We start from the raw sequence: 17,911 nt of genomic DNA, 5'->3' as shown, positions 1-17,911 counted from the left end.
CAAAGGTCAACTCTTGGCTGGCCAGTGATTTGGTCTGGGGTGTCCATTCCCTGAGCCTGCCCCCTCTCTGTGAGCATCACTCACCCTTCAGGGTCCACAGCTTGGCACAGAGCCTGACTTGTTTTTAAGCTGGCAGGGACATGGCAGGACTTGGTCCACCGTCGCTGCTGTACGCAGTGGGGAAACCAAGGGACAGGGCAGCAGGGGGATTACTCTGGCCATTCAATTGGTAGGGGCACAGATTGGGTTCCAATTTGCCCTTCTGGGCCCCTTAACCGGAGCCTGGTGCCTTTGCCCGTGAGCAGAACAGGGATGAGGAAGCCCGGCACCTGCTCGGATTGGGGCCCCAGCAAACGCAGGACTTTCAGATCTCAGCTCTGCACGTGCAGAGGGTTACTTCTACCTCCAGCGCCGCAGCCATACCGCTGAAACCTCTGGCTGTGCCCCAGTCTGCCCTGGCTCGTGGCAGCCCTATGTAGGGTTTTTCCAAGACCGTGAACCTTCATAGGAGCCCACAGCCTCCCCTTGCTCCTATGGAGTGGCTAGTGGATTTGAACCACCAAACTTGCACTTGGTGGCCCAACAGCGAGCCCCCAGCACCACCACCAGGGCTCCCAAGATTCATCTCATCCCTAATGAGGGGGCGGGCCACAGCGTCAGCACTGGGAGGTTCTGGCACTGCTTGCGGCTGCTCTGGGCCCAGGCTGCCCACCAGGACTTGGGAGGGGGCGGAGCGGCCGAGGCCAGCTGGGAGTAGTGCTTGCATTCTCCATAACAGCAATGGCGGACACGCGTGTTTCCTCCTCACCTGCTCTATCCCAGCCCAGGCTGCAGGCCTGCACCCTCACACGGCCATGGTATTGCTGTGTCCCCTTCAGCCAACCTGGAAACAGAGGCCCAGAGAAGTGATGTTCTCTGGAAGGGAACCTGCTTGGTCCAGCCTCAGACAGAGCCTGAGTCATTAACTGTTGGGACCTTGGCCTGTCCCCTCCCCGACTGTGTCAGCTTGGCCATGGCCTTGGTGGGAGCAGGGCCTGGGTGGAGCTTCTTGATGGTGTGAGGGTGAACGGGGGCCCTGACAGGGCCAGGGGCAAAGCCCACAAGGCTCAGGCCGCAGGGGCCTGTTTATGACAGTCCTGAGACCAACTGAAAAGGTGCTTCTGAGAAGAAAGAGCCTTTCCAGCGCCTTCCACAGAGCACCGTCAGCGTGCCAGGTGTACGTCTTTGTGAATCTTTGCCGCAGACCTGAGGCCTATCCTGGGACCGTCCACAGTGCACAGATGAGGAGACTGAAGCTGAGGACGAGCACAGGTGAGAGACACCGTCATCCAGGCATCTGTCCTTCCGGGGGCCAGCTGCCCTTCCTGTCTCAAGTTGATTTCAGAAGATGGAGAAGGGCCCCTGCCTTGGCAGAAGCCTGGAGGTCTTGCTGGCAGGGCCCTCGGCTCCGTTCCACCATGGCCTGGGCTTACTGCCAGGCTGTGGCAGCAGCCGGTGTTGACATCCCAGCTCAGTCTACTCCTGACTTGCTCTGTGACTTCCTGCCCTGGGCCTCCAGCCACAAGGTCACCCTAAGTCCCACCACTGGGGGCTGTCAGGAGGATGGGGGGCTAGCAAGTGCTAGGCTGCTGTGGGGCTCAGCATGGCTGGCTGTTTTATTGCGACATTGGGGGAGTCAGGCGGGGAACACCTTGGCACGGGCCAGGAAAACCCTGGGTATGTGTGCGTGGGGGGGTGAGCCTCTAAGGGGTGTGTAGCCTTGGCAGAGGTGCCTCAGCACCAGGGCCGACCGACCGTTGCTGGTGTCTCTGAATGAATGGAGCCCACTGTGGTGGCTCCGCCAGGCTCAGAGCCCCCTTTGTGCTGCCTTGAGTGGCCGTTGGGAGTGTGACTGGGGACCTGCTGGCGGGTGGCTGTCCCACAGGCCCTCCTCAGTCCGTTGGAGGCCAGCCTGCTTCACACTTTGAAGCTCTAAACACACAAACTGACTGCTCTCTAGCCTCCAATCCTTTGCTCAGCCTGGCCCCACGCCTAGACCTGCTGCCCTTTCCACTGGCCCAGGCATTTGCACCCTTCAAGTCCCTTCCTGGGGGAGCCCTAATGGGGTCATGGTTATGGATGGGGCTCAGCAGTTCAAAGCCACCAGCCAATCCTTGGGAGACAGGTTTTCCACTCCCGTAGTGACACTCTGGGAAGCCCAGAGGGGCAGTTCAACTCTGTCCTATCAAGTCACTGTGAGTTGGCATTGACTCCCTGGCAGGAAGTAAGACCCTCCAGGGCCGGCCCAAGCCCCAGGAGCCCTGCTCTGAGCACTGTCCCCTTTCCTTGCCCCTTGATGAGTCAATGGCTGGCCAGGAATTGGAGACTTAAAACTTTATAGTCAAAGATATTAGAATTTGGTAAACCCCACCTGTCACCAAAAGGATAAGTCCCCACCTGTGTGACCTTGGGCCAGCCATGCCTGAGCCTCTGTGTCCCCTTCATTGACTGGAGCAAATGCAACATGATCTCGTGACTGTGAAACAAAACTCCAATTCTGAGGTCATCCTTCTTGCTACATCCCCCGTGTCTTCATTTGCATGTTCCACATGGAACTCGAGCTTCCTGCACCATCGGCACTCAGTGAGGCTTTGGCCCTGTGCTGGCCTCGTTGTCCTGGTATTGGGAGCGGTATAGACCCTGGGCTTGAAGAGCACAGAGGCCTGGCTTTGAAGCCCAGCTCGACTGCTTCCTGGCTGAGTGGTCTTGGGGAAGGCCACGTCACGCCTCAGACCGTTTCCTCTTCTGTCACCTGGGCCCAATAAGAGTCCTTCCCAAGAGAGGTGCTATGTAGTGCTATGGTCCTGCAGGGCTGTGGACATCACCGGCCACTCTCTGTCCTGTCTCTCGACCCAGGCACCCCTTGTCTTCCTGGCCCCACAAGCAGCCCAAAGCAGCTGGCCCCGGAGCCTCTTTTCTTTCCTTCCACATAGCTCCACCCTCTGCCTGCTCCGGGGTGGGAAACAGAGGGCCCAGGCCAAGGTCACACAGTTGGCCAGTGTTTCCCAAACCATCGCCCAAACTGTTAAGGCCAGGGACCCTCTCAGAGCCTGGTCAACAGGTCAGCCAGCAGACTGTTATTGGGTACCAGCCACATGCTCAGTCTTGCCAGCTTAGCCTATCCGCGGGATGCAGGAAGCCAGCAACATCGAAGCCAAGGTCCGCTGGAATCAGCTGGAACCTAATTTCTTCTCCTTCTACCTGGGTTTGCCTGCTGTAATGGGCTACAGCCTTCAGAAGGGCTTTGACTCCCTGCCACGCACTGCCACGGCCCGGATAAGCAGCAGCTAGGCCAGGCCACTAGTCTCCGTATCCTGTAACCAGCCTCCATTTCTTTTGTGATCTGACGTGATTATCCTTTGTGCTCTAAATCCTAACTTCTATGAGGGTCATGAGGCAGGCTACAATCTACAGGATTCAATTGTATTTTGAGTCTATCTCTTTTGAGACAGGAGATTAAACAAACCAGCAGAAGTCTGGGGGAGCTGAGGGGAGTCAGTGGGAGCAAGGTGACTCCTTGGACCCAGGGCTCTGATCCTGAGGATCGTCTAGACTCAGAAGATTGTTGCCAGGATGCATGGAGACCTCTGAGGGACCCTGAGCCCACAAACGTTCCAAGTAGATAAGGACCTTGCTACTGACAGTAAAACCTCCCCCGCGCTGTGCCCTGAATGCAGATGTCCAGCTCCCTGAACTCTGAGAGAACAGAGTTTGGTTAAAGTCAATCACTTGTGGTACCTTCCACCCACTTGCCCACCTTCCTCCCCCCGGGAGCTCATGCAGGCTCAAAGCTCTAAGGGGAAGTAGCTGGCGGATGTTGGGGTTCGGGCTAGGGACGACGAGGTGATGACACTACCGGATACTCTGCCCACAGGACGTGGTGCAGGGCTGGCCTCGTGGGAAACAGAAGGTGGACCGTGAAACGTCTGAGGGTGGCAGGCACCCATGCAGACCTCCCCGTGTGCCGCGTGCCCCACCTCTTGGCCTCCCTCCCGGCCAGCTTGCCTGTGTCTGGGCTTTGCTCTGATTCTGATGGCTAGGCTCTGCCATGGCAAAGGACTTGGCCTTTAAGCCACATAGGCCTGGGTCAGATACCAGCTTGGTCACTGGCCAGTTGTTTGACCCTGGTCAGTGATGTCACCTCTGTGTCCTAGTGTGTGCGGTGGCATTGAAGAGTCCGCACTTCATCTGGTGTGTGAGAATGGACAGGGCTCTCACATAGTGCTAAGTGTAGGGCTTGGCCCACTTATTTTCCCTCAATAAATGGTAATTACTATAATTATTATCTTTGCCCTCCCTGCCCTCCTCCACCCTCAAATTAGCCAATGGGCTCCCTGCTTCCAATGTTGGCCCATCACTCCCTGAAACATCCCTTGACTGCCTAAAACCCTTGACAGGCTGGCCACACCGGCTTCAAGTGCGGCCTCTCCACCCTCACTGCCCCTGAAGGCCCTCTCTGACAAGGCCTTGTGCCACAACGGGGCTTCTTGGTGCACCAGAATCAGCAAACCTACTCCTGCCTGCCACAAAGAGGCTTCAAGGCCCGCAGTAAGATCTGAGGAATAGTCCAGAGGGCTTTCTGCAGGCATAGCGGGCACTGGGGGGGTGTCAAGGTGATAGGAGCAGGGGGCACAGCCCTGAAGTTAGGAAATGGCAGGAGATTCCTGTGACCACAATCTGGGGAGGTAAGCAGGAAAGAGCCTCAAATGTCGCAAGACAGTGGAGGGGTTCGGGAAGGCAAGTAATACATCCAGAACCCACTTTAGAACAAGCTGGTGGGTTCTGTGAGGAGCTTGCAGAGAGGCCAGATGGGGTGGGCCAGGACTCGACTCCTCTGCAGAGGGGGGCAGGGGGCAGGGGGTGGGGTTTGAAGGAGTGTGGAAACTCTCACTGTCCTGATGTAAGGCAGGGCTGCCCCTGTGGGCTTCTGAGACAAATTCCTTACAGAAGTGGAAAGCCTCATCTTTCTCCCACCCAATAGCTGGAGGTTTCAAACTGTAGACTTTGAGGTTAAGTAGCCCAACGGGAAATCCACTGAGCCACCAGGCTCCGGGGCTCCTGGGCAGGGGGGTGGAGGACCCAGATTCTCAGCAGGTGGGCAGATGGGAAACAAGGAAGTTAACACCAGGAAAATGTTGGGAAAGGCACAGGTGGATGGGGAGGTGGGAGTTGCCTGGAGGGAGATGGTGGGTGACTAAGGGGCCCAGTGGTTGCCACAAGGACAGCAGGCCACAAGGACACTCGTGCCCTGAGCGGACTGAGCCACAAGAATCCTCTGTAGATTCAGAAAGGCCCCCGTTCAAGTCCCAGCTTTGACCTTGAGCAAATGACCTCACCGACCCCCCAGCCTCCGCATCTGTAAAATGGGTTTGGGGGCCTGTTTTGAGGATTCAGAGGGCGCGCCCGGCCGTTCTGGGGCACAAAGGGAGGGCTTGGCAAATGTTAGCTATTTCCAAGGGTCCAACCATCGGCTGGGGCGCTGTGCAGAGGGGTGTGCCGGCGCTGTGATTCCCGTCCCAGGCTTCCAAAAGCCGGGGTCCGCGGCCGCCCGAGGCCCGGACGTTGCTGGCTCACTGCCTCCAGTGTCGCCGCGCCCCCTGGCGGCCGTCGGTTGCCATGTCAACGACGGGTGGAGGGGACCGGGGGAGGCGGCGGGGCCGTTCTCTCCTCCCAGGGCCGGAGGCTGCTCCCTCGGCGCCGCCCGCCTTCGCCTCTGGCGGGGACCTCTGCGCAGCGGAGGAAGGGCCTCGCCGCTGCAGTCGGCCGGGGTGGTAAACTGAGGCACGCAGCGGGGCGCCCCGCGGCCAGGTGCCGGGCGCCGAGCCCCACCTCCGAAGGCGGGGGAGGGGCCGCGGGCGGTGACGCGCCGAGGGCGGCCGGCGGGCCGCGGGCCGGCGGGCGGCGACAGCGGCGGCGGCGGCAGGTGCGGCCGCTGAGGGTGGGAGGGAGGAGGGAGGGGGGAGGCGGAGGGGGAAGGGAGGGCGAGGCCGGGCACCTCCCCCTTTATAACGCGCCCCCTCCCGGGCTCTCGGGCCGCCGCCGTGTCGGATCTTCCCGTCTCGCCCCCTAACCCGGACGCCCCCGGCCGGGGCCCGGCCAGGGAGCCCCCAGGCCGCGACTCGGGGACCGCCCCCCCGCCCCCCCCCCGCTCACGGCCCCGCGCAGCCCGGCGGAGGCGGTGCCGTCGGAGGAGGAGGAGCAGGGCACTGCGGCTGGCCCGGGATCGGGCGCCAGAGCGTCAAGCAGCTTCGGCAGCAGCGGCAGTCCGGGCAGATGCAGCGGGACGCACCGCCCCGAACCTCAGCCTCGGCGCCCCGGCTCCCCGCGCCCCCGATCGGGGCCGCCGGCGGCAGTGGCGGCGGCGGCGGCGGCGGGGCCAGTGGCGGCGGCGGAGGCGCCTCTGCAGCTCCGGCTCCCTCTGGCCTCCCGGGAACTACAAGTCCCAGGGGGCCTAGCGGCGGGCGGCGGGCGGAAGAGGCGGGATCGGCGCCTCGGGGCCGGAAGTGGCCTTGGAGGCGGAAGTGGCGCGGCCGCGGAGGAGCTTGGAGCACGGCAGCGGGACCGGGAGCAGGAGCAGCGGCGGCTGGCGGTGGTGGAGGCGGAGGCGCGCTGGAGGCGGCCATGGCAAAGCAGTACGACTCAGTGGAATGTCCCTTTTGTGATGAGGTGACCAAATATGAGAAGCTCGCCAAGATCGGCCAAGGCACCTTTGGGTAAGACTGGGCCCCGAGGGGCTGGAGTCTCTGGGCCTGCAGCCTCCAAAGCCGACGTCGGAGCGTCCGGAGCCGGCCCCAAGGCGCAGGGAAGCTGCCGGGCCCCGGGCGTGTCCCCTAGTCTCGCAAGGGCGCGTTGCATCCCGCCGGGGCCTGAAGGAGCTGGTGGCGGGGAGGAGCCTGAGGCCTGTGGTAGGGATGGGGAGAGATTGCAGGGAAGCTGAGGAGGACAGTGAGACTCCTGAGTGCAGAGGAGGAACTGAGAGCGAAGGAAGCAGAGGCCCCTAGAGTGGGACGGAAGACCCAGGGTGGTGAAGTGGCCGAGTGCCCCGGTACCCGGCCGAGCCCCTCCCGGGAGTCTCTGCTTTCCTGCTCCGCCTCCCGTGGTGGGGGAGGGGCGAGCCTGGCGAAAACGGCCTCCTGCGCCCTCACGGGTCCCCTCTCCGTCTCTAGGGAAGTCTTTAAGGCTAAGCACCGCAAGACGGGCAAGAAGGTGGCTCTGAAGAAGGTGCTGATGGAAAACGAGAAAGAGGGGGTAAGTATGGGTCACGGGGCAGGCCCAGCAGCTGCCCTGGGCACCCAGTGCTTTTCCTAGGAGTCTGACTCCGCGAGGTTACCCGTTTCTTGGTTGTCCCCTTGGAATCCCCACCTTCCAGGGTATTAGGGTGAGAATGAGTCTGAATTGATTCCGTGGCAGTGAGTGAGGGTAGTTGGCTCCCAAAGTCTTGTAACTGACATGACTTTATTCCTCCTGACCGCACCAAATGCACTCCCGGTCACAGCTGTAGCAGTCCTTTAAAATGGCATGGTTCAGCATGTCATCTTCTTACGTAAAAATAAATAAATAGATGCATGCCCAGGGCTTTAGGAAGTGAATAAGGTTCAAGAGGTTGCATTGAAGAGAAACAGGCCCTCCCCCTAGCCCACTCTATAGCTCGACTCCAGCTCTCTGGACAGCTATTTCTTAGTAAGGACATTTAAACGTCTTTGTTGCCACACAGCAAGTTAGCAAAGGTGTAGAGCTTCGATTTGAAGGTTGATGGAAAGCGGAGCCTGTAGTGTATGATAATAGTAACAACTTTGTGATGAGTAAAGCTGGCCAGTCATTGTCTGGACCCAACTCTGAGGTGTACAGGCTACAATGATAGTTTCTCTATTGGAGACCTTATGCAGCTTGAGGGACCCGAGGCAGCTTAGTCCAAAGGTGGAGTGGCTTCAGCTTTGGGCTGCAGTTCATGTGCCCAGCTGCTCCCCGGGAGAAAGATGAGGCTGTCTGCTGTCATTGGATATACGGTCTTGGAAGCACTAGGGAGCAGTTCCGTTCTGTCCCCTAGGGGCCCTAGCAGTCGGAATCCACCTGGCGGCATTGGCCTCAGTTTGGTTTTGCTTGTCCTTACTCTCTCTCCCAGCCTGTGTGCCATAGTCTGGATCCCTTGGTCTGCGGCCCTCACACCCACTTTTGACCCTCTCGGTCTTTCACTCCACACAGTTTCCCATCACTGCCTTACGGGAAATCAAGATCCTCCAGCTTCTAAAACATGAGAATGTGGTCAACTTGATTGAGATCTGCCGAACCAAAGGTAAGTCTTCAGTTTGGGGACTTTGTCTCCCGCTTTCAGATGCCTAGAAAATGGGTGCATGGCAAAGTTGGAACTGGTGAAACTTAAATGGCTGGAGGCCGATTGTTGGGGCCGCTAACCGCAGGATCGTTCCTCAGGAAAGGTGATATTTCTACTCCTTTGACGGATTAGACACCTAAGTAACAGAGTCCTTTACTCTGCCCGCCAGGGTCGCTGTGAGTGGGAATCCACGTGAGGGCACGAGCTAGACACCCAGGACGTATTTTACCAGTGAAAGAACAGGAAGTGGACACAGTGGAGGGGAGGGCATGGGTGGCACATGGATTAGAGGGGTTTGGAGTGGATGGTGGGAAAGTGGGTTATGTGGGGAATTTTCCTTATCTTTCCTTCCCGGCCTTCCCTCCTCAGCGTCCCCCTATAACCGCTGCAAGGGCAGTATATACCTGGTGTTTGACTTCTGCGAGCATGACCTTGCTGGGCTGCTGAGTAATGTCTTAGTCAAGTTCACCCTGTCGGAGATCAAGAAGGTCATGCAGATGCTGCTTAATGGCCTGTACTACATCCACAGGAACAAGGTAGGGGCCGGAGACGACTTGGGCTGGCCTCGGTGCCCGCTGCAGGCTGGGCATGGCCAGGGGGTCCACAGGAGCCTGGTTGAGCCCTGACTCCTGCCCTGCCTATAGATCCTGCACAGGGACATGAAGGCAGCCAACGTGCTCATCACCCGCGACGGGGTCCTGAAGCTGGCTGACTTTGGGCTGGCCCGGGCCTTCAGTTTGGCCAAAAATAGCCAGCCCAACCGCTATACCAACCGTGTGGTGACACTCTGGTACAGGCCCCCGGAGCTGTTGCTTGGTGAGGATTCCCAAGCGGGCCGGGGTGGGCTGGGATCCAGGCACCTTCCCCACCCCAACCTCCCCTGCTAGGGCTTCCTGAGCCGTTGACCCCAGGACCGTGAATCTCAGGGGCCCTCTGACTCGGGCCCTCCCGGTGTGTTCTCAGGGGAGCGAGACTACGGCCCCCCCATTGATCTGTGGGGTGCTGGGTGCATCATGGCAGAGATGTGGACCCGCAGCCCTATCATGCAGGGCAACACCGAACAGCACCAGCTTGCCCTCATCAGCCAGCTCTGTGGCTCCATCACCCCTGAGGTACGTAGCCAAAAACTCCCCTGAAGAGGCAGGCAGTAAGAGGGCAAGAGCCACACAGCCTGTGTTCGAGACCTGACCCTGGAGCTTGTTAACTCTGGAGTCCTGGGCAAGCCATTTGAACCGCTCATCTAAGAGCTGTTGTTTCTGTAAAACAAAGGCAGGCCTGTCGGGTTTGGCACAACTTGAACTTGAGGTGATTTGGATAGAGTCTGGCACCGGTCCCTGAGTTCTTGGTGCTAGCTGCAAACATCCCCCTTGACCTCGGGAAGGTGAGTGTCCCCCCAGGCCTGTGTGAGGGGCACTCGAGTAGCAGGTGCTTGGAGACGCCTGAGTAACAGAAAAGTCACATAGCCACTAAGCTACACTAAGGCCATCCCATTGGACTGTTCCTCCTTCCCAAGGTGTGGCCCAATGTGGACAAGTACGAGCTGTTTGAGAAGGTGGACCTGCCCAAGGGCCAGAAGCGAAAGGTGAAAGACAGGCTGAAGGCCTACGTGCGTGACCCCTACGCGCTGGACCTCATCGACAAGCTGCTGGTGCTGGACCCCACGCAGCGCATCGACAGCGACGACGCTCTCAACCACGACTTCTTCTGGTCCGACCCCATGCCCTCAGACTTGAAGAACATGCTGTCCACCCACCTGACGTCCATGTTCGAGTACCTGGCGCCGCCACGCCGGAAGGGCAGCCAAATCACCCAGCAGACCACCAACCAGAGCCGCAACCCAGCCACCACCAACCAGACGGAGTTCGAGCGTGTCTTCTGAGGGCCGGGCTTGCGTGGGGACTTGCGCTGTGTGACTTGCACTGCAGAGGTTTCTCGCTAGTGCACAGTTTCATGTCTACCTTGGGCACACCCGGCTGAGCAGACAGGACAAAGTTTGGTCGAGGGCCCTGCGGCTGCCTCCCTCCACTCTCCTGACTTTCTGGATGGCCCCTTGGGGGCCTCCATTTCCCTTAGGACAGGATAAGGGGTGGGAGGGAGGTCTCACCCCACCAATGGCTTTCTGAGAGTTCCCAGAATGGGAGGAGAGGGCGGTCCTTGGCCCATCCCAACGCTGGTCTTGGGATGAGAAACTTGTACAGGGAACAGAACCCACCTTGGGAGTGGGCGGTTCTTGGCCTGATCCTCAGAAGCATGGGGTTGGGGAAAGCTCTTGGTTTCTTCAGTACAAGACTTTATATCATGTTTCTTCTGTTCAGTTGGTTTGTTCACTTGGGGACATTTCTAGACAGAATTTGGTCAGTTACAATTAAAAGTTGGCTGTAGTTTTTTTTAACCGCTTCTGCTCAAGTGTTTTGCCTTCGGATCCCAAGCTCATCTCCCTGCAGCCAGCAGGTTGGGCATGACGGCTGTGCTTTGATTTTTGTCACATCACTGGTGGCCCTGATTCTCTTCTTTATCCCTATTCGTGTTCCCTTCCACTGTTGCAGGGCGCTGTGGTCTTTCCCCCTCAAATTGGGGACCTTTTACACACTCACTCTCCCTATCTTGCGTCTGATCAGTCTCGGAGGCGAGGGAAGGCAGGTCAGGTGAGGCGGTGGCTGGGAAGGTCTGCCACGGTGACCCAGAGGGGAACGGTCCACTGCCTGACAAGGGTCAGTACACGTGTGAGTGTAACTAGGGACACTGCAGATGGGCCTTAGCGACGATGAGGAAAGAGGTGTCTTAGGAACGTCCCTCAGGCTGCTGGGTGCAGAGGAGGACCAGGACGTGGCTGCGGGAGGGGGAGACTAGGCTGGGGACAGTAGCTTGGGTCCTGGTGGTGTGGTCAGCAGAGGCCCAGCTGGGGCTCTGAGCAGCACGTTCTAATGGGTCCATTTCCTAGGGCCCTGAAGTCAGAACCAGGCACGTTGGAGGGGAAGGGTCTATGTTCTGTGACAGGCAGAGCCCCTTATCAAAGGGGCCAGAGGGAAGGCTGGCATCATCTACGGGAACTGCTGCTCTTCGTTGGAGAATGTTGCCCCGGATCGCAACTTTACAAAAACTCAAAAGTAGTGTGTTTATTGGGCTGCTGTGAAGGATAAAGTTTACACCAAACAGAAATCGATTCTCTTCTAGTCTAGAGGCATGGGAGTGGTAATCCAAGCTCTGTAGGTAGGGTGGAATTGATCTTGTTTGGTGTCCCTAGACTTGTGGGTACATCGTCTCCATCTGTCTTCGCTCAGTCCTCTTCCGTGAGAGAGAGAGACAGAGAGAAGGACACCCATCATTGGGTTTCGGGCCCGCCCTAACCCAGCATCCCCTCATCATAATTCATGACTTTCACAAAGATCCTATTTCCAAATGAGGTTCCCTGCTCAGGCTCCCGTTAGACATGAACTTTGGAGGCCGCTTCAACCCGGTCCCATTCGTAATCAAATCTAGGTTAAACAACATTGTGGTTGGAATGGCTGGCAAATACCTGATGGGAAAACTACATAGATAGCCTGTTAAAAAGGGTTTTTGTCCTGAAGGATTTAAAACATATCCCAAAGGTTAATGTTCTTTGACCCAACAATTCCCCATACAGAAATGTCTTTACGAGGGCTCGGGCAGTGCAGTGTGCTATCTCACTGAATCCCTAGTAAAACTTGATGACTTCATGTGGACACACTGTGTTTATCAGATGTCCCAGATGCGCTATGTCCGCAAGCTGAAACCGAGGCCCACGCAGCCCTGTGGAACGCCAGCTCTCAGCTCGGAGCCAGTGGACCAAGGAAGGAGTATGGCTGTGTGGGGAGTCAAGGACGGGGGCTAAGCTCTAGAGTGAGGACGCCTTCTGTTTTGTGCAGAGAAGGGACGTAATCTGATGGCTTTCATGAACCGCGCGTCTCGTGTGACGGGAAGCACAACCTCAGTAGAGGCCGTTGCAGTCTTCCTGGTGTGCGATGGCGATGGGCTAGGCTGAGCTGGCAGTGGTGGTGCTGGCTGGGGCGGGGGTTGGCATTAATGGACAAGCGGAGGGCAACCTTTCAAGTTGCATGCCAACATCATGGTTAAGTGCTTGACTAGTTACCATGACCAGCAATTGGGACCCACCTGGAAGTGCTGTGATTGAAAGATGCCAACCTGCTTACACAAGGTCGCGGCGTTGAAAGCTTTATGGAACAGTTCTGCATTACAGCAGCGAGTCGAGGTCAACCGACAGCAGCTTAGGCTTGCTGCGGGCGTGTGCGCTATGAAGGAGAGGACTTAGGAGTTGAAATGGTGAAAGGAGAAAGGGCTTGGCCTCCCCTCGTAAGAGGAAGGCTGCCGTTGGCTTGGGCTTGGCTTCGTGGATGGGTTGGGTTTCAGGAGCCAGAGGGGCACCCATGTTTAATTGGGAGTGTGTATGGGCCCCAAAGTTAAGAGTTGCAGACATCTTTGGTAGTTGCCAACAATGTTTTAAAGCTCTTAGGTAGCATGTGTACTTGGCTGTCTCAACTATAACCTAAAGGTTGGAGGTTCTAATACACTCAGGAGGAAATCAAAAGTCTTAAGGACCCATAACAAGTAGATCTAGTCAGTGGTTAACAACCTCTCAGGGAGCCGGAAGACTTCACTGGGGGATTCTACCAAACATTTAGATAAGTCTTTAATACCATATAAATGTTTCCAAGAGATACAGGAGGACTACTCACCGATAAATTTTACGAAGCCAGACAGACCAGGGCCTGTATCTCTAGGGTAGTGATGTGAAAATCCTCAACAAAATGCTAGTGTGTGATCCCAGCAATTTGGTAAAAGAAAACCACATCATGACCAAGTGGGATTCATTCTAGGGATGCAGGAAGGGCTTAACAAAACCAGTCGACATAATCTAGTCGGAGGACGAAGGGATCAGCCCATGCAGAAAAGGCCTTGGGCAAGATTCAGACCCTTTCTTAAAATCCAAGAGGAGATTGGACTAGAATGGAAGCCCTCCAACATGATCAAAGGCGTGTGCGCACCAGACAGCCAGCATTGTGCCGCAGGCTTTGGAACTTGCCCCTTGAAGCCGGGGATAAGACAGGGCTCCTGCTTTCACCAATTCTTGGGTTTCACTAGAGCAAGCAAAAAGAGAACACATTGTCCAGGTATGATGATTTCAAAAAAAAAGATTTCTCTTTGTGGATGATAGGATCCTGTATAGAGGAAGGGTCCCAGAGAGTCTAGCGCCGATGGAGGAGTTTAGAGAAGTTGCAGGTACAAGATCACACAAAAATCCGTGGGGTTTCTGTGTACTCACCTGTACATGAGGATTCTGAAAGGGAAATTAGAAAGGCAATTGCACTTACAGTAGCACCTCAGCATAACATCCCCAGGAATGAATCCAACTAGGGACGTAGAAGACTTACACAAAGAAAACTTCAAAACGCTGCTGAAAGAGAGCAACTAAGTGGAAAGATGAGCCACGTTCATGCCCTGAACCGGCCTGGTCAGAATTCTAAGTTTTACTGCAGAAACAAAACCAAATTCTCGACTTTGTATGAAAAGGTAAACCAAGGGCTTGTGGCAGAGCTACAGGGGGAGCAGAGCAGGGAGCTCCCGAGGGAGTGCAAAGAATAGACTTTGGGGCCAGAGCATGGCACCCCATCGCACTCGACTGGAGGACATGCCTAGAGGTCAAAAGTCAGACCTTGATCGATTTTAATTATTCTTTTCTGGGTCAGTGGTTTTCTTTTTTTTGTCATCGTTGTGTTCTCTTTTGTCACTTTGTCTTCCAATGCCTTGTTTTTTGGTGCATAGTATTATCTCTGTAGATCTGTCTAGATAAGGTAGACTGGATGAGCAGGCTGGAGAAGAAAACAGCGGGACTGATGATTCCAGGGGGACATGGGAGAGGGGGAGGTAGGGATAAAGGAGGTGGTATTGACCAACCCAGGGACAAGTGATCCAAAAATTAGTGGCAAGGAGGGTGTGAGAGGCCTGGTAGGAACTCAGCAAGAGCAATGTAACCCAAATGAAGGCTGAGCATGATAGTGGGACAAGAGGAAATAGAGGAAAGAACTAGGAGGCAAAGGGCATTTATAGAGGTCTAAATACAGCCATGTACATTTGTAAATATATTTCTACAGGATGGTGGGGAAATAGATCTACGTGCATATATTTATAGGTTTAGTATTAAGGCAGCAGATGGACCTTGGACCTCCACTCAAGTACTTAATATAAGAACACTTTGTTCTATTAAATTGGCAGTCCATGATGCTCACCTTCCCAACACGATCACTGAAGACAAATGTGTGCATAAGCAAATGAGGTGAAGAAAGCTAATGGTGCCTGGCTATCAAAAGATATAGCATCTGGGGTCTTAAAGGCTTTCAGGTAAACAAGCGGCCATCTAGTTCAGAAACAACAGAGCCCACATGGAAGGAGCACACCAGCCTGTGTGACCATGAGGTGTAGAACGGACCAGGTATCAGACATCAAAGAACAAAAAAATCATATCATTGTGAATGAGGGTGAGTGCAGAGTGGAGACCCAAAGCCCATCTGTAGGCAACTGGACATTCCCTTACAATTGGGTCGTGGGGAGTTGACGAGCCAGTCAGGGTGCAAGGTAACAATGATGAAGCATACAACTTTCCTCTATTTCTTAAATGCTTCTCACTCCCCCCCCCCCACTATCATGATCCCAATTCTACCTTACAAATCTGGCTAGACCAGAGGATGCACACTGATACAGATAGGAACTGGAAACACAGGGAATCCAGGACAGATGATCCCTTCAGGACCAGTGCTGAGAGTGGCAATACCTGGAGGGTGGAGGGAGGGTGGGGTAGAAAGGAGGAGCCGATTATGAGGATGTACATATAACCTCCCTGGGGGATGGGCAACAGAAAAGTGGGTGAAGGGAGACATAGGTCAGTGTTAATAATCTATAAATTATCAAATGTTCATGAGGGGGAAAATGAGCTGATATCAAGGGCTCAGGTAGAAAGCAAATGTTTTGAGAGTGATGATGGCAACAAAGGTATAAGTGTGCTTGGTACAGTGGAAGGATGGATGGATTGTGGTAGGAGCTGTACAAGCCCCAATAACATGATTTTTAAAAAGGAAAGGTAAACCCAAGGAAGCCGCTGCCACGGAGCTGACTACAACCCCCAGCAGCCAATACAGGGGTGAGACCAAATCTCGCAGGAGGAGAAAGCCTCGTCTTTCTTTAAGAAACAGAAAGTTTTCCTGATACAGATTCACATACCATGTACCCCTTCCTGTGGCCCTCTCTGCTGGTCTCTGCAGCGTGTCCTGTGGGTGCTACTTGGGCATCAGCTTGAGACGCCTCGCAGAAAGCATCCTCTTTCTCCTGCGGCATGGCTGCTGGTTTGGGCTGCTGGCTGACCTTACAGCCAGCAGCCCAGTGCCGAGCCCCCAGCACCAGCAGTGCTCCATTACCGAAAAGCAAAAGGCTCCACACGGCTGCAACCAATGGAAGAGAAGGGCGAGGGGGAGCAGGCACATTTTTTGTTTGTAAGGAGCCCTGACAGCGTGATGAGCCACAGTTGAACCCGCAGCTCGCTGCGAGCCACAGGGTCACTTTGAACCCACCAGCCACACTGCGGGAGGAAGAGGAGCCTCAACAGAGGATGTCCTACTGTGGCCCTCCGGCAACCAATAAGCAAAGGGGCGCGAGCGTCCAAACTCCCCAAGGCCAGTAATCCCCTTGTTCCTGAGCAGTCTGCGTTTGCTGTGACTGGGCCACTCCTACCGCGTGGTGGCCATTGCTGTCATTGTGTTTGTCTTCAGGATCGCACTGCTAAAGCCATGTCTCCTCCCCTTTCTCCTGATTCCTGTTATAATTCTTCAAGGAGATGCTTGCGATCTTGTTTCCCTTGGTCAAAGTCTCCGTGGAAAACCTGCAAGCTCATCTGTGAGCAAAAGTTTGCACAGGTCGTGCGTGGCATGTTACCTCAACTTTAACTTTCCAGTGAGAATCTATGTACGTGGAACCATTTGTGGTGTCTGGCAGTGTTCCTGTCATGTCTCCTATCCTCGTCAGTTGTCTGCAACAAAGCACAAATTGATGCGAGGGGTCTTCCACTGGGCTTCATTTTCAGCATCACCCCTTCTTAAGAGAAGTCATCCCCATGGAAACCGTGGATTTGTTCCGGACCTTGCCCCCAGAAGCGTCTTACACACGATGTCACTGTCTCTCCCCTCAAGCTTGCGTACACACGTGAAACTGGTTCTGGCTTCACGTTTAGCAGAATCTGTGCCCCTCATGAGGGCTCTTTGCCCACTGATGCCATGTCCTCCTAGTGCCTCGGACTGGGTCCTGGTCACACATGGAAAGTTAGTCCAAGTTCTTTTGGTACAAACATTTTAAATCCCTGCCGAGGTTTTTCACAATACACTTGATGAACTTTTTGAAGACCCCTCGTATATTTGACAAGAATCTAGTAACCAAAAATATATAATTAAACAGAACTTCAACTTAAAGACAACTCCATCATAAAAGGGGAAAACGACTTGAATATACATTTCACCAAAGAGGACATTCAGATGGGCACAGCGTCATGGCCCACCCCACCCACTGGCATCAAGTAGATTCTAACAGGGACCCTGTGTAAGGTGTCTGGCGCTATCACCCATGACGGAGCAGACAGCCTCGTCTTCCTCCCACAGCGTGGCTGGTGGGTTCCACACACATTGCAGGTGCTTATCAGAGGTGCAAACAAAAACTTCGATGAGATACAATTTCATTCCCACTTGAATAGCTAGGATTAAACAAACAGAAAGTAACAAATGTTGGGGAGGATATGAAGAAATTAGAACCCTTAGCCATTTCTGGCAGAAAGACAAAATGCTACAGCCACTGTGCAAAACAGTATGCAAAACAGGAACCCCCTCCACTCTGAGGCATGTGCCCCAGTCCTTGACGGGAGAGTGAGAAGAAGAGAAAGACTGCTCACTGACCGTGCTCAGCACAGTGCAAAGCAGCCTGCTCAAAGGACCAGAGGTGGAAACAACCTAATGCCTATCGCTGGGTAAAAAAACGGTGGTGCCTTCATACAATGAAAGATTAACCTGGTAGGAGATAAGGGAGCTGGAAAAACCGGCTCTCTGCCGAAGCTAAGCCCAAATGCTCTCCCTCGGCTCTGGGTAAGGAGGAAGTCTCATGGCCAAATTCATGACCCACGGGCACAAGAAGAGCACTCCTGTGACTGTCTTCCCAAAGGAAACAGGAGAGGATTGTTATCTACTTCAAAAAATGACCCCGTTGCTACCTACAAACCCAGCTAGACCAGAGCAGGTGCAGATCAGAGCTGGGAACACAGGCAATCCAGGACAGCTAAACCCCCCAGGACCAATCATGAGAGTAGCGAAAGCAGTGGGGAGACGGGGAGAACCGATCAAATGATCGACATAGAACCCCTTCCCAGGGGGACAGACAACAAAAAAGTGAGTGAAGGGAGACATCGGCCAGTGTAAGACATGAAAAAAAATTAATTATCAAGGGTTCATGAGGGAGGGAGGGGGAGGGGGG

General features: G+C 55.2%; 1 protein-coding gene across 1 annotated transcript; it reads left to right on the top strand.

The window, feature by feature from the left end:
• Positions 1-6,187: 6,187 nt before the first annotated feature.
• Positions 6,188-10,761, top strand: CDK9 (cyclin dependent kinase 9). The gene is made up of 7 exons (XM_075560750.1): positions 6,188-6,752; positions 7,206-7,287; positions 8,242-8,332; positions 8,741-8,907; positions 9,016-9,187; positions 9,335-9,483; positions 9,885-10,761. Exons 1-7 carry the CDS (start codon positions 6,313-6,315, stop codon positions 10,248-10,250), a joined length of 1,467 nt encoding a protein of 488 aa, XP_075416865.1. The 5' UTR covers positions 6,188-6,312; the 3' UTR covers positions 10,251-10,761.
• The last annotated feature ends 7,150 nt before the right edge of the window (positions 10,762-17,911 follow it).

This window comes from Tenrec ecaudatus, chromosome 10 (genome assembly GCF_050624435.1).
Source record: "Tenrec ecaudatus isolate mTenEca1 chromosome 10, mTenEca1.hap1, whole genome shotgun sequence".
NCBI classification, from domain to species: Eukaryota; Metazoa; Chordata; class Mammalia; order Afrosoricida; family Tenrecidae; genus Tenrec; species Tenrec ecaudatus.
The sequence above is the reverse complement of the archived record's forward strand: the minus strand, read 5'-3'. Positions and strand labels throughout refer to the sequence as shown.

Coding starts and splice junctions, on each gene's coding strand:
- CDK9 (XM_075560750.1), top strand. CDS start 6,313: ATGCAGCGGGACGCACCGCCCCGAACCTCAGCCTCGGCGCCCCGGCTC. Junction 6,753..7,205: donor ATCGGCCAAGGCACCTTTGG/GTAAGACTGGGC, acceptor CTCCGTCTCTAG/GGAAGTCTTTAAGGCTAAGC. Junction 9,484..9,884: donor GTGGCTCCATCACCCCTGAG/GTACGTAGCCAA, acceptor CTCCTTCCCAAG/GTGTGGCCCAATGTGGACAA.